The sequence below is a fragment of the Prenolepis imparis genome, unplaced genomic scaffold (assembly GCF_030444845.1).
Source record: "Prenolepis imparis isolate NDT839.2.m4 unplaced genomic scaffold, iyPreImpa1.0 SCAF_14, whole genome shotgun sequence".
Lineage (NCBI taxonomy): Eukaryota > Metazoa > Arthropoda > Insecta > Hymenoptera > Formicidae > Prenolepis > Prenolepis imparis.
Window position 1 is genome coordinate 1,056,832 of NW_028141172.1, and position 15,223 is coordinate 1,072,054.

The 15,223-nt window shown below is 33.3% G+C and overlaps 1 protein-coding gene across 4 annotated transcripts; it reads left to right on the forward strand.

Annotated features, from left to right (window-relative positions):
* The first annotated feature begins 48 nt into the window (after positions 1 to 48).
* Positions 49 to 15,065, forward strand: Stai (stathmin). Of its 4 annotated transcripts, none has more exons than XM_083054618.1 (7): positions 49 to 206; positions 1,841 to 1,887; positions 9,830 to 10,185; positions 10,410 to 10,550; positions 10,853 to 10,993; positions 11,373 to 11,516; positions 12,456 to 15,065. In XM_083054618.1, the coding sequence occupies exons 2-7, from the start codon at positions 1,851 to 1,853 to the stop codon at positions 12,564 to 12,566; spliced, it is 930 nt and encodes a 309-aa protein (XP_082910744.1). In that variant the 5' UTR covers positions 49 to 206; positions 1,841 to 1,850; the 3' UTR covers positions 12,567 to 15,065. The 4 variants fall into 4 exon arrangements, with proteins under 4 accessions (XP_082910744.1, XP_082910745.1, XP_082910743.1 ...); XM_083054619.1 differs by lacking the exon at positions 49 to 206 and adding an exon at positions 289 to 522; XM_083054617.1 differs by lacking the exons at positions 49 to 206; positions 1,841 to 1,887 and adding exons at positions 5,042 to 5,450; positions 8,103 to 8,192.
* The last annotated feature ends 158 nt before the right edge of the window (positions 15,066 to 15,223 follow it).

Consider the following 15,223-nt stretch of genomic DNA (forward strand, 5'->3'; position numbering starts at 1 on the left):
AGACGCGCGATAAAAGCGTCGTACGAAGCGACCGGTTGTTCAGGAACTTGCTCGTCCTCATCGTGCTGTGCCGTCACCTGGTGTCTCACGTCGCGGGTGCCGACGAGGTTTGCAGCTGGAGTTGGATCGCGAGTCGACAATCGACAAGCCTGTTGTTTCGTCCGAGCATCGAGAAGGATCGTCCCATCACTGAGAAAAAAAAACAGGTAAAAGATCACCTCTTCCCCCTTCGCCCTTTGCGCGACTCGAACAAAGAGATACGCAATTTATCGGAGTGACGCGATGTTGATCCATTAGTTTGTGGGTTTAATTACGTACGGATCGTTGCTCATCGATTGTTTCTTGTATATTCGAAATAGCGAAAGTAGGAACGAGAGATATTGCTGCTTCCGAGTTGTGTAAATAATACGAAGGGACGGTTGTGTATCTCAATGGCTTTTGTGTGGTAGTGACAGGAGGTCATGGCGGAATACGTTTGTAAATAAAGGAGTCGAGCCTTTGTCTAATTGGGTTATTAGATCGGTAACGTACATTATGCTAGTATAATATTAAGTTATTAATTTGCTTGACTTGTGCTCTTTTATGATAAATAAATTATACTTTGTGATATATAATTAATCCTTATTTAGTGAATTCTTTATGAACAAAGACATATACATACCAGGTGTCTCAAATCTGAATGCTTTTCCTTAATTAAAAAATGGCAGTGTGATTGTTTAGTCTTTGAAGAATGAGTATAATAAAAAGTTATTAGCAATAAAATAATACTATAAATAATTAAAAGAATTTAATATTTATATACAAAAACTATAATTAAATAATTGTAAATTATAATTCGTATTCGTAAAATTATTTCTTTTTTTTAGAACAAGAAACCTACTGATATTTCATTTAATCTTGAGGAAATATTCCTTAGTAAAGAAACAGACTTAAGCAAAGTAAACAATGATAGTCAATAGATGTCACTATATAAACCATGTTGACTATTAACAATAAGATCACATACTGTTCTGTGTTTTATTAACATATCATTTTCTGCTTAGTAGAATTTGAAAACTTTTCTATTTTTACAAAATTTTTACAAAATTTTTACAAAATTGCAAAAGTAAAATTCGAGACGGTAATTGATTATAATTACAATTTTTATAACAAAGTTTTTTTTTACTCCACAAACTGTCTGCAAAGTCGAGATTTAACAAGAATTTGTTTAAGAAACTTTTTCTTCTATTCCGAATTTTATTCTGAAATTATATATAATATATAATTTCGAGAATACACTTGTACGTTCTTATTTTTACCATGATTTCCATTATTTCCCACGTACAATATAATGTTAAATAATACATTTTTTAAATACCTTATGAAATAGAATTTGAGAACTTCTGTTCTCAATTTGTTTTAATCTGGCGACCTGAGTGTTAATGTAAAATTATTAGATATATTTTCTGTATAGAAAATAAAAATGTCTATATTCATTAAATTCCAATATGAAATACAGACAATATGTTACGAGATGTGCACAAATAGATCAAATTTCTAAAAATACGAATAAGCTTGATATAATATAAGAAACAATGTAAAAATATTGATTAATTATAGATCTGTCTCCTCTTTTTTCTTACTTTTCTCTAAATTTTGAATCGATGTTTAATATATTTTGAACGGAGAAAATATAACGCACATAGTCGAGAAGAATAGATGTGACAAAGTCAAGAATCATGTTTGAAAAGAATAAATATTATGACAACATATTTAAGATTCTTGGGATTATTTTTGTAATTGTCCTCGAATATCCAGTATATCCAGTTTGCTTTATACGTGCGGAACGTTTTTGTTGCAGAAACATCGCTATGGCTACCGCAGCAGAATCGTCTGTTTCCAACGAATGTAAGTAACTTTCTTAAAAAATATATAAAATAATATTATGATTCACATGCAATAATATATTTGATAAGAGAGAGAGAAAGAGAGTAGTAAAAAGCGAAGGAGTGAAGAAAATAATTTCTGAAACAGCAGTTATTTTCGCAAATCAATGAACGTTATTATCGATAATAATTCTACATAATCTAATTAATATTAAATATTCTAACAAAACATACAAAACATTGATATTGATTATATTATATAACGGTTATATAATACGTGGAATATATCTGTTTCTATTCGTGTTCTCTGAAATTACGAGTCTCGCGTTTTTTTTTATCGGAACGAGATCCCTCGTTTAATATACTATATGAGCGTGTGTCCATCCGGCGATATCGGGACAATGGTTCCGCAATTAAAGAGGAGGAGCGTGGACAATTCGGCGCCGTGCGGTGGAAACACACCCTTAAACATCTTAAACACATCCAGAGCTTGGCAGAGATTGGCGAGACCGGCAGGCGGCATATAATACGACACAGGAGGTCAGAGCCCCCGGCCTCGTCTGGACTTGTCCTTGGCCCGGCGAGAGCTGCGGAGGAGATTGCTGCAGGCAAACTTGTAAGGGACGGCGATGCCGCAGCAGTCTGACCGACCTGACTGCGACGTGGTGCGACCCCTCCGTGGCTCTCAACTTGGTATCGCGAATCGTGATGAGCGAAGCGGCAAGGAAATCGAGCTTCAATTTTTCTGCCACCAAAAGCGCGAAATAGAGTTTATTTTATAAATTAAAATAGTTATATAGTAAAAGAAATCAATGGAAGAATAACTCGACTTTTCCACCGATCTCTCCGTTCACTTTTTCTCGTTATCGTTGTCATTTAAATTTAATTAAATTATAACGATCGAATTCGATTAATTACGGAGCTATTAGATCGAGACTTTTCATCAAGAGCTAAGTAAGCCGGAATAAATGTCTTTTTTTCATTTTTCTAATCCACGTGATTTCTCGACAGTTGTCATGCGTCATGAAAATTTTATTTCTCATTGATTTTCACAAAGAACTGACTCGTTGGTATCTCTCCGGCTGCGTCATAACGTGCGAGTTCCGACAAATAGCGTCCGTCTTCGATCGTTTCATTGGAAAACTTTACACAAAACAATCATTACGTGCCCTATATTTCTCATTCGTCATTGTCGCCATATTCGTGTCAAATCAAATAGTTTCCTCTTGATAGAAATAGTCTTGAGATTATTGGAATTTTATTTTCACAGCTAAGCTCCAATTTTTAAAAATAAAAATTAAAAAATTCATAGTTTTTAAAACTTAAAAATTTTAATATCTCTGAAATATTCACAAATTTCAGGATCTAAAATACAGGATAAAATACAAGGATTTCGGAATATATACAGATTTAACATTTCTATCATTTAAAGATTCAAAGAAAGAGAGAGAGTTGGAAAAGTCTGAAAATAATTAGAATTTTTATTGCTGTACTTTGTAAAGTTTTGTATGGATTATTCCCAAACGAATTTTCGTCGATCGTTTCGAAAATTGAAGCCGGTCTTTCCTTATAGAATGATAGCAAGTGCTTGTATAGGAGGTTGTAGGATTCTGGAGGATGTTCATCTTCGATAGAGGAAGGAGAGATGGACAGGTGGTATTTTATGCCTGCATATAGGCTTCTATACACGTGACTACCGATTGACTATACCGAGTGTCCGAAAAAAGCAGGATTTTTTTGAATATTCAAATTTCCTCCCAGTCAAGGAAATAAAATTTCTGAAAAAATTATCAAACAGAAAAATTAGCGTAGAATCTTAGAAACTTAAGGTTTAAAAACATGAAATTTTTATCCTCAAAGGCTATTTCTTGCTTCTTATCGCATTGCTTTTCCAAGTCCGAAATATTAGTTTCATATGTTTTCTTCCTCTAATCGAAAGTCTGCTTCTCGATTTCTCTAACCTCCTTCACCTTCTGATCTATCCTTTTTCGTATTTTTTGAAAATCGGTACTATCGATATATTTGGTGCTATCAGAGACAAACTTAATACTGTAAAAATGTTATTACGGCACTCGATGTATTCTTCAATTGTCGTATTCAGCGTTGCTGCAATTGTTTTAGCAACTCGTCTTTCTCGTTTTTTTATCTTGTTATAATCGTTGAGCTTGATTATTTTTTGGTTTATTCTTTCTAATTCTTTTTCGAATTGTTTTATTTTTTATTTTTATTATCAATTGCTCGAAATTATTATTATCACATTCTTTAGATGTATTCCCTCATTAATTGTTTAATCCAATTTAAACAATAACAAAACTCTTTATTTAGCTGGGATTTTTCTCTTTTTTAGATATTGTATTTTTCAATTCGTTCGTCACATAATTTAACTTGTATTAATACAATTTTTCTCTTTTTTAGGTATTGTATATTTCAATTCATTCGTCACATAATTTAACTTGTATTAATACAAGTTAAATTATGTGACGAACGAATTGAAAAATACAGTATCTAAAAAAGAGAAAAATCCCACTTGTATTAATACAAGTTAAATTATGTGACGAATGAATTGAAATATACAATACCTAAAAAAGAGAAAAATTATAACGATTATAATAAGATAATGAACGAGAAAGATAAGTTGTTGAAACAAACATACGACAAAATTACACGAATACATATTTAAATACGTATTGAAGAATATATAAGCTTTTTTCTGGTTGATAAAAAAAGATAAATAAACACGCTAAAAAGATTATACGCGATTATAACTCATCGATTTGTTTCGCTTTAGTTTTCAACTATGATTTCGCCGTACAGTTTTTCTTGGTTGGACTTCAACTTCTCTATCTTCTTTTGCAAATTAAACCTTTCTCTTTAAATCTTAAAATCTAGTAGAAAATTATTTGAGTAATACATTAAAGTTGAAGAATTTAGATATTCAAAGCTTGCAAGATCCAATTACATTGATGATCCAATTTTAAAGTTCCACCCAATTTTCAACTTTGATTATCCCTTCGTCCTTCATTCACGCATTCATCGAGTCCGTTCTTTCATGTTTTACATAGCTTTTCTCAGGACACCCCATACGGTTCATAACATCCCTCTGAGGGCTGTTCTAGCAGTAGACGATCGCAGGTTGGAGTTGCCAATTGGAAGGGTGGCTTGTCGTCGGGTAGGCTGTTGGTTGCATGACGCGGACGAAGAGAGGGAGGATCGGATGGTGAAGAGGAGGAAGGGTGGTCAGGATATTGAGCGACGCCGAGCGTCGTGGCGCAGCATGCGAGCCAGTCGCCCTCCAGCCACCGCCCCAGTTACGACTTGAACGACACTTCCGGTGTGCCTCGCTCATTCTCTTCTGTCTTGGTCTCGTCCTCTTCTCTTTCGTCCTTCCGGCCTCTCTCAGTGTCTTGGTCCCGGCGTGCTCGATCTGTCATCCACGTCGTTGCCCGAGATCCGCTCGCGAAACTCGCCGCGAAACCACCCCCTTTCGAACGAAACGAAACGAACGCAACATGCTGATCGGTCTCGTGCGCGACTCGGTGCTCCAGTGCTTCTGTCACAGCTGCAAGGCCCCGCTAACTATCGTAGGTGAGTGAGTCCCCGTCGAGGCCCACTTCCCTTATCTACGTACCTCCCCTTCCGGTTCCCCGAATTTTAGGAAGATCGGTAACCGGCTACCATAATAAAATAATTGTTTCTAATACTACTCGATCTAGAATCTTGAAAGAACATTTTCCTTGTTCAATTCTTTATAAACTGCGAATAATTATTTCTCATTGTCAATCGTAATCATTTATTCATCTCTGCAAAAACGAGAATTATATAGAAGAATTTTTCAATTCTCAAAATTTTATATTTAAAGAATTGAAATACCAAAATTTGTAACAGAAATATTTTGGCGTTTATGATAATTTATCATAGAACTTTATCAGGATGGAACTTTATAAAGACAGCTATCTTTATAGAACATCGCCAGAAATATCCGCCATTTTTCGATTAAATCTTTAAATAGAAGATCTTAAAATAGCGTTAAGACTTTGTGAATATCTCTCTCTCTGATTTTTTCTACTACTGTGGTAGTTTTATAAAAAGAAAAGTTTTATGGCATAACGAGTTTTATGCGTAGCAATTACTCGTGCTCGAAAAGAAAGTAAATTATCCAGTAGGATAGTTTACTTTTTTTCTAAATGAAATTAGCTATTCTCAATAATGGCCTTCGTAAAATAATTTATCGACTTTCGGCCGTAATTATCCATTTATCCACTTTTGAGCGGAGCTTGCTAAACCCTTTATGGAGCAATCGTGAAGTAATTTAGTATTTATTGAGCCAAACTTGCTCAGGTGCTTTTATGCTATTTATAGAACAAGGTACTGAACTACAGTTTATTGCTTCTCTCCAGGACGCTTTTATTAAAGTTCCTTATAAACGAATTTTAAAGCTGGAGATTTAATAAATCATTTATAAAGCTTAATCCAAAGCGCATTTGTGAGAAGATTTAAACGACGATGATGCGAATATTTCTAGCGATTTTTACAAATCTTTCTTAATATAATTTTTTAAAAATGTTTAATATTTTTTATCATAAATCTTAGCAGTTAAAAAAATTAAATTTTTACCGGAAAGGGTGGTAATTGAAAGGGGAGATAATTATGGGCGCTGGTTACCGAAAAAAATCGGGAAAATCTCGACAAAAAATACTCTATCATCCTGTCTTATCCTTGTATCCCTCGGGGAAGAAACTTATAGATTGTCGGGGAGTGTCAACTATCGGGAAACAGATGCGATTCTATTGACAAAAAAATCCTTGTCAGAAACCTATCTTGATTTCGGATTTGTTAGTTTGCCGACACGTGCATTCAAAATAATCTTTATTATATATTTTATAGATATATTTGGCTTATAAGAATAAGTATATTTTTAATCTAAATTAATAATACTTATTTCTCTGACTGTTCTGAATTTAATTATATATTTTTTAATTACAGATTTCACCTTTTTTATTATTTACTATATATTTTAATTTTCTATTTTTTGACTGTGTGATTATAGATTAATTTACATTTTTACATAGAAACAACATTTTGTATGAATATATGTTTCTGAAAAAAGTTTTTTCGTGTCCTTTGAATGCAAAGAAGACTATCTTTACCGCGGTGCAAGGCGGTCGATACCACGGCAGTATCATGATATCCTAGGGCACCTGCATTTCGATCAATTTCTCGGACCGTCCGCGAATCGATACTCACGGTCCACCATTTCTCTACGGGGTGTCGCAAAATTCTGTTGGCAAATTGACAAAAATTGCAATATATCCCATTCTTAAATATCTATAAATTATTTCTCTTTTTCTTCTTTGCTAAAATATTGACTCCAATTATAAAAATAGAAAATTAAAATAAATGTAAAACATTTATTATAATTATTACATATATACATTTATTTTATATACACATATATATATATATGTATATATTAATAATTGAATAACAGTTTTATTTTTACTTTTGAACGACAACAATAAAGTTAATTATTTTTAATATAGCGATGTATGCAATTGCCAGAATAACGACTGTTTGTTAACTGTTGTTTTTTTGTTCCTAATAATGTTTAATGGATTTTACGATGCCGGTATACACGTGTTCGGCTTGTCGAAATGATCAGGGTGCGGTTCAACATGGCTACGCAAAACAGTTGCATCGATTTCCCGATAATTGACTCATTGAGACACCGATCGATCTCTTAATCAGATAACCAATTTTGACTTTTTATAGCCTGCTTTGTTTCCAAAACAAACGTTTATTGATTGAAGCTTCAACAAAGTACGCTTATTCCATGTAACGATTTTTAATCAAACATCTTTTTAGAATTATAATAATAAATTTTTAAATTATATGCAATCTATATATTTATAAAGTTAAGAAAATAAAATGAAGAGTCTGCATATATTGCTATCATATGTTTGTAATATTTTTTAATGTAAAGATAAATTATAAATATCTTTAAAAAGATAGCCAATTTAAATAATTAAATATAATTTATCTTTAAAAAGATAGCCAATTTGAATAATTATAATTTTGCTGCTCCATTTTTGTTAATTCTTATGATAAAATTTAATTGCATAAAAAAGAGATGGTTCAATGAGTTAAGACGCAATCTCGACTTTTCTTCCCCTTTTCCTCTTTAATTTCCTTCCAAAACGTTTCGAGTGTTTTGACTGAATTGAATCTGAATTTTCAAAGCGGGACAAAGGAGGAATAATGCGCCGTTTAAGAAGCCCAGCGGCAAGGGCAAACCGCGGACGAAGCAGCCGAAGAAGGTGAAGTTCATCAGTGAGTACTCGGATGAATTAGCCAACATTGGGAGACCTTTAGCGAGCTTTGAATGACGTCAATAGGCGAATTGAGGCGTACTTATACCTACATTCGTTCGATCGAGTCGAATCGACTTCTTTAAAATTCTAGCGACGATACACAATAGGAACAGACGGCTGACTAAAAAATATTTACTAAAAATCATCAGTTTCAAACTCATATAAAAGAGGAAGTCTCTAACAATAAGTTTTGACCTTTTGAAGAATTTTATTTATAAATATTTAACTTTCTCTCTCTCTCTCTCTCTCTCTCTCTCTCTCTTACCCTGTGTAATTATCCAATTATATATGGTTCAATTGTATATAGCTAGAGTTAAACATTATTTTATATTTTAATTTTTTTATTATTAATTAATTAATATATTTTATTAGTAATTATATTCAATAATTATTTATGAAAACTAATGTATGTTAAAATCTAAATATAAGATATTTATTATCATCTTTCTTTTTGCGCTTAAACAATTCTGATTACATAATTATTGTGTTATTTTTGTATTGTGTGTGTAATTTTAGAAAATTTAATAAGAAAATTCCTGCGTCTAAGGGCTAAAAGGGAACACCTTCGCTATTAAAGATCGGTGCAATGCCCTCGGCAAGAACGGTCGTGCCAATGTGTCGCCGCTGAATTATACATTGCAAGCGGGGAACGTTTGCAAAGTTGTATTGTAGTATTACGTGGACGTGTTCAGCAAAATATCGACGATTTTTCATACCAATATTACGTTACGTTTCATTTCGTCAAGTAAATGAAGAACAAGAAAAAATAAAGATGCAACAAACGCGAAAATTTTAAAATCTTTAATTATACTCCAATTATTTATCTCTTAATTATATGTGTAGAGAATTTATTTAAACAATTGAAAAATCGACGATCGATCATTTAAATTTAATCGATATCCGAGATATTGCAAAGAGAAAAGGAAGAAGGGAGAAAATGTAATTATAAATTGCAATTTAATTCTCTGGAATTAAATAATTACTAGAATTTCCGAAAATTTTACCATGAAATTATACGATACAGTTTGATGTACGATAATTACGGTATGGTTGGCAACAAGCCGGTAGGCGAAGAAGAGGGAGGAAGAGAAGAGGTGCGTGCGGCGACAGTAGACGTCGCGGCGCCTACGTCCGATCGTTTTCTGATCGATCCTTCTTTGTTGCTCTTGAGCTGTGAGTCATACTTCCGTAACTAGCCGGCGCCGGAAGTCTTGGAATTGCGAATTATGCCCATAGGGATTGCTATTCCAAGATGAGACATCGGGAGACATTCGATGGAGATTATAATTACTATCGAGATTGAAGTGATTTCAGGAAAATAATATGATCATATCGAGAGATCGAAGCATTGATATCTCCAGGTCTAAGAATCGAAATTGTAAAATATCTTAAAACATTAGAGTATCCGGAAATAATTTTAATACTTCAATAAGTATCGATAATTACTTGAAAGTAGGATTAATTATTCAAAGTGTGCTGTACTTAAACATTGCTATTATCACATTTCACTGTATTAATTCGCAATTTATTAATGTATAGATTCATTGCACCGATAAACCAAACACTCGTTCATGTTGTATCGATGAAAATTTACAGCGACTGAGATCCGATGCCAAGAGAAGACCAAGGGCGGACTGTGCTATGAAGTGATCCTGGCGGAGCCAACGGTCCCTAAGAGAGCACCATCGCCGCCGCAAGCAAGCCCAACTCAGCAGACCGCGATTGAGGACAAATTGAAGGCCGCTGAGGAACGAAGACTGTCCATCGAGGCGCATAAGCTCGCTTCTCTCGCTGCCAAGCTCAGCAAGATCGAGGAGGCGTCCCGCAAGAAGGATGAGCTTAGCGCAGCTTTCATGTCCGCGACTCGCGAGTCCTTGGATGCTAAGATGAACAACACGGAGGAGAAGCGAGAGGCCCATATCGCTGATCTGAAGAGCAAGCTAAAGGAGCATGTAAGAAAGATTGGAGATATACAATTAACAATGAATAATTTCGATAGGTTATTATGTCTTTTAATTTATGGAAAAATATGTATTAACTAATAGTTTATTTAATGAATTCTAATCACGTGTTTATAAATTAAATAATTATTCGACAAGTATATCTGTTAATTATTCAATAATATCAATTTGTCTTGTTGTTCTAAGCAACTGTTTAATTTTACTTTGTATTATAGTTGGAGAGTGTTGAAAAGACTCGTTTGAGTCTTGAGCAACAAACCGAGGAAGTACGATGCGCCGTCGAGGAGAAGCTGAAGACTGCTGCGGCTCAACGCGACGAGAATATCAAGAGAATGCTGGATCGTCTCAAGGAACATGTTAGTATCTTCTTACATTTATCTTCATATTTATAATTTATCAGATAGTTTCAATCGAATAAGAAATTAAACATTATCATAGTTATAATATGTATGTAAATTATATAAGATTTATTATATTTAAAAAATTTTCAAGCTATGAAGAAATAATGAAACATCCCCTTTTTGTTGTTTTCTTTCTTTTAAAAGTAGCTCTTTTAAAACTGCGCTACCTTGTTTTGCATATTTTAACAAGCAAACTGTATAGGCAGATAGACTCAGCAAGTATAGATATAACTTATTGATTCACGGTTTGTTTGCAGGAGGAGCAAGTAGCTCGCGTACGTCAAGGAATGTCGGAGCGCGTACAACAGTTGGAGTCCCAAATTCAAGGCAAGCTGGAGCAGGCACGAGAGCGTCGCGAGACAATCGAACGCGAGCAGAAGGAGAAACTGCGCAATCATGTAAGTTTCCGATCAGATGTGGCTCTTGTAGTTGATGTGGTGGTTTTGAACAGTACGTCGATCTCTAATTATCAGATTATTGCGAAACTTTGTCGGTTTTGGATAAATAAAAGATATATTAAAAGATTAAAATTTAATAGTATACTGACTATATTAATATTAAGTACAACACAAATTTTCAGAAAAAAAAAATTAATTCCAAAAAGCGACAGAGACTCGTGCATAATCTAATCAGATCATTATATTCGTGAGCTTTTGAAAGAGAGAAAGAAAGATGGAAAGAAATTAAGAGAAATGTGAAACGGGAGTAACCTTGAATTGCCGAGATTTTTCTGCGAAAAAAAGCACTGAATGTGGACGTTGTGCAATGGTGGTTTAGAACACGAAGATAGCTCAAGTGCGTCAGACGGCAGCGCGAGAACTCCTGGTGAAAAAGTTCGAGTTCGACAAGAGGGTGTCGACCGCGGAGCTGAATCGGCTGCGAGAGATCCAGCGTCGCGTGCAAGCGATTCGCCGCCACCATGTAATTTCGTCGCCGCATTCTTAATTGCAATCGGGATGCTCCGCAAACGTGACAATTTGTGTCTCAATAAATCGAATTCCATGCAAAGTTCTTAATTAATAAGACAGAATCATTTATTTCGTATCAATTTGTGAATAAGATAATAGTATTTAAAAAAGTATATAGAGTTAAAATTTTTATTAGAATAAATCTTTTTAATCATGATTATTGTCACAGAAAATATCAACATAAAAATTCGCTGAGGAATAATATATCAGAGTATAATAATACACACTCACATATACTTTAATATTTAAAACTATATGATTCTAAATTCAAAAGATTCTAAATTCGCAATTAATACAACAAATTGTAATGTTTACGGATCTTATAAATTGTATATTATTTCCTTTTTGTCCTTTTTGTTCCCATCTCCCTTCCATCACCAGCAAATAGCTTGTTATATTTTTTTTAGGACCATGAAGACGTCGATAGTTGAGTTAGTGTAAGGAATGCTGTTGCCGTGCTTTTACCAGATTATATTTTGCAATCTTTCGATTATATTTTACAGTTACTTTTTTCCAGCATGACCACCCTTATTTGTAACTCATGTGATTGTTTTACATACAGAATGTGCTGGAGAAGACATAGGACCGAGCTTCATCGTTTCTTGCATAATTTACGTGAAGATTTCTTGACAATTAGACTTTGTTTACTTGCAATGAAATAAGTATCTCTATATTAATTTCAATTAATGATCTGAGGATCTTATAATCTGAGAATATCGATATCTCTAGAAAGTTGAGAACAACAAAAACTCCAACGCACCCTGTCTAAATTTAGCCATCCGTCACATCAGCTTGCAGATAGAGAGCATGGCGTACTTTTCAACCTCCGTTTTTGACAAAATTGCATCAAAGAATATCGCTGTTATCTTTCGTTTTCTTTCTGTTCCCGCAGGAAAGGCGTGCCGAGATTGTGAGACAGAATAGGGCGGCCATCCGGGATAATTCCTTGAACTCGCCACAGCCGAATCTACCGGTGGAGAACGAGACCGCCAGCTCCGGCTAAGTATCCAATATTCTCTTCAAGGCCGCTCGAATGCCCCCGCAAGACTCCGTTTCGCTTTGTGCCATTATTTTCTGACTCGAAGTAAAACGGGACGTCGATCGCGCGCATCGAACATGTCTGTATTTCAAGCTGGAGGAGTAGGGGAATATATCTTTTCTCCCTGCGGTTTCTTAATATCGCGTGGATAATACTGCCTTTATCAATTTTTATTCGCATATATTATAAAAAAAAGTTTGAACAAACGAAAATTTTTGATTAAATTATTATTCGTTGCACAGAAAAAATAGTTTAATGTAAGTGAGGGATTATAACAATATTTTTATACATGGCATTCTTCTCTTTTTTCTCCTTTTTTCTAAAATATATATTAATTGACTAAAATAGGAAGGATACAATTTAAAATTTTTAATGTTAGTTTTGTTTAAAAATTATTTAATGTAAAAAATTACAAGAATATACATATTATATATAATCTCGAAAACTTTGAATCTAAAAATATTTCTTGATTTTTTCGACAATAACATAAGCCTCGATGCAAAATTCGAACGTTCATAGCAATTTGAAAGTTATTCTGCAAATATAGCCATTTTTTAATATCAGTTTTGTTTACAAAATTTATTTTAGTTAATTAAATAAATATATATTTAAGGAAAAAGGAAAAGAGAAGAAAATGTCATACAAAAATACTCTTGTAGTCTCTCATTTACATTGAACATTTTTCTGTGCAATGAATAATAATTTAACTAATAACTTTCGTTTGTTCACATCTTTTGGTAAATATATGAATGAACAAAGGCGAAAGTTAAACATCTTATATAGGATATCAAATTTGACTTAAGCCGTTGTCAGTTTAAGTCGTTCAAATGTGCTTTAAAATCTAATCTTATTTTTGGCAATTTTTAAGTAAAAAAAATGGCCATTTTTTCGAAATGAATCTTCAAGTTGCTATAAAAGTTTGAATTTTGCATCGAGCCTTGTGTTATTGTCGAAGAAATCAAGAAACATTTTTGGATTTTAAAAACTCGATATTTATTTTAATAATTATATATACTTGTAATTTTTTTTATTAAATAATAAATAAAAAAGTTTTCGAATTTTTGAAATTTTCGAACTCTTTAAATCTCAGAGTATTTCAATCTTGTAAAGATTCCATTAACTCTTATATTTTTGAATTATAGGATTACATTCTCAGATTTTTTTGTATCCTATATATCTTAACACCTAAAACTTCCTTAAATACAAAACTTTGTTGAAACTAAACTTTCGCAATATCCCGAAAATCACTTATCCTTTTTTTTTCTTTTAAGTAAAAAAAATTGTGCGTTTTTTCTCTCTCTCTCTCTCTCTCTCTCTCTCTTTCTCTCTCTCTCTCTCTTTCTCTTTCTCTTTCTATGCGGAACGTGGAATAACGAATGATGAAGGCAGTATTGTCCTTCATATAATTTTTTTATTTACTTTTATGCATCATCTCGAGTGCAGAAAGAAATTTCGACGATGGTTAGCGATCGATTAACCGTAATTACCGGATGGTCGTTTTGAATCGCAATACAGTTTCCAACAAGAGAGGGAGAAGGAGATTTGATTTGATAAAAATTAACGGATTACTAAATACAGACTAATTATCGCTGCAACTTAGATTCTAAGTGGTGCAACTACAACTCTGTTCGTGCGCACACACAAGAGGATGCATAAGTGTGTGCGCACGTGTGATGTGCCGACATGTTAAGCACATTCATAATTATATATATAAATATAATATACATATAATTATATAATGATATATTAATAATAATAATAATAGTGCTTTATCTTTATACTAGGCTTGAGAAACCATTTTGTACTCATTGTAATATTACTGCGCTAACCGAAACAAAAATTCACATGAGACATGTAGTCTAATGGAATATGATAATGTGACGCTTCTGTGATGACTTTTTAATTATTTGTCGAAATGTGTAGCGTTTTTAAATGCGGGCGAGAGAGCGACAGACATATTAACAAAAGGAGAAAAGAAGAGTGAATGAGAGAGTGTATGCGCGTATGGAAAATAAGATGAAAAAGAAAGATATTTTGTTTCTTTAAGTTAGCAGGGTTGTCGTGAGCAAACAAGAATGTTCATTTGCATCCAAAATTGAAGTATATATGGCAATGTAATTGTTGACGATTGGACTCAGTTTCAATTCACGAAGTAGCGCCTGTTACTAATCGTTTATATGCTTGTGGAAAAAAAGTAAAGTAAATTCTAAAGAGGCAAGAGAAGAAGTAGGATATTTTCTGATATCAATAGGTGAGCTTTAAAATAACTTAAACAATTTTTAAATAATCCAGAAAGGTTTGGAAATTAATAGGAATGTAACATTTCAATTTAGCATACAAAAACGGTTCTATTCTTGTACAAGGAACTCAGCATTAATCAGCATTAGTCAGCCAGAGAAGAAGAAAAAAAGAATTTGAGAAAGAGAGATTTGAGAAGTCATAAAGAACCATCGTGTAAAGAAGTTTTCTTCAAAAATCTATACTACCCTCACACACGGTACTTTTTAAGAAAAAAAGAGAATATAAAGAAGAAACTTGGAGAACTCGAGTCTTGGGTATAGTACTGCTGCACCTCTAAAAGTTAGAACTCATAATAATTGTATGTATTGTTATGATATTTT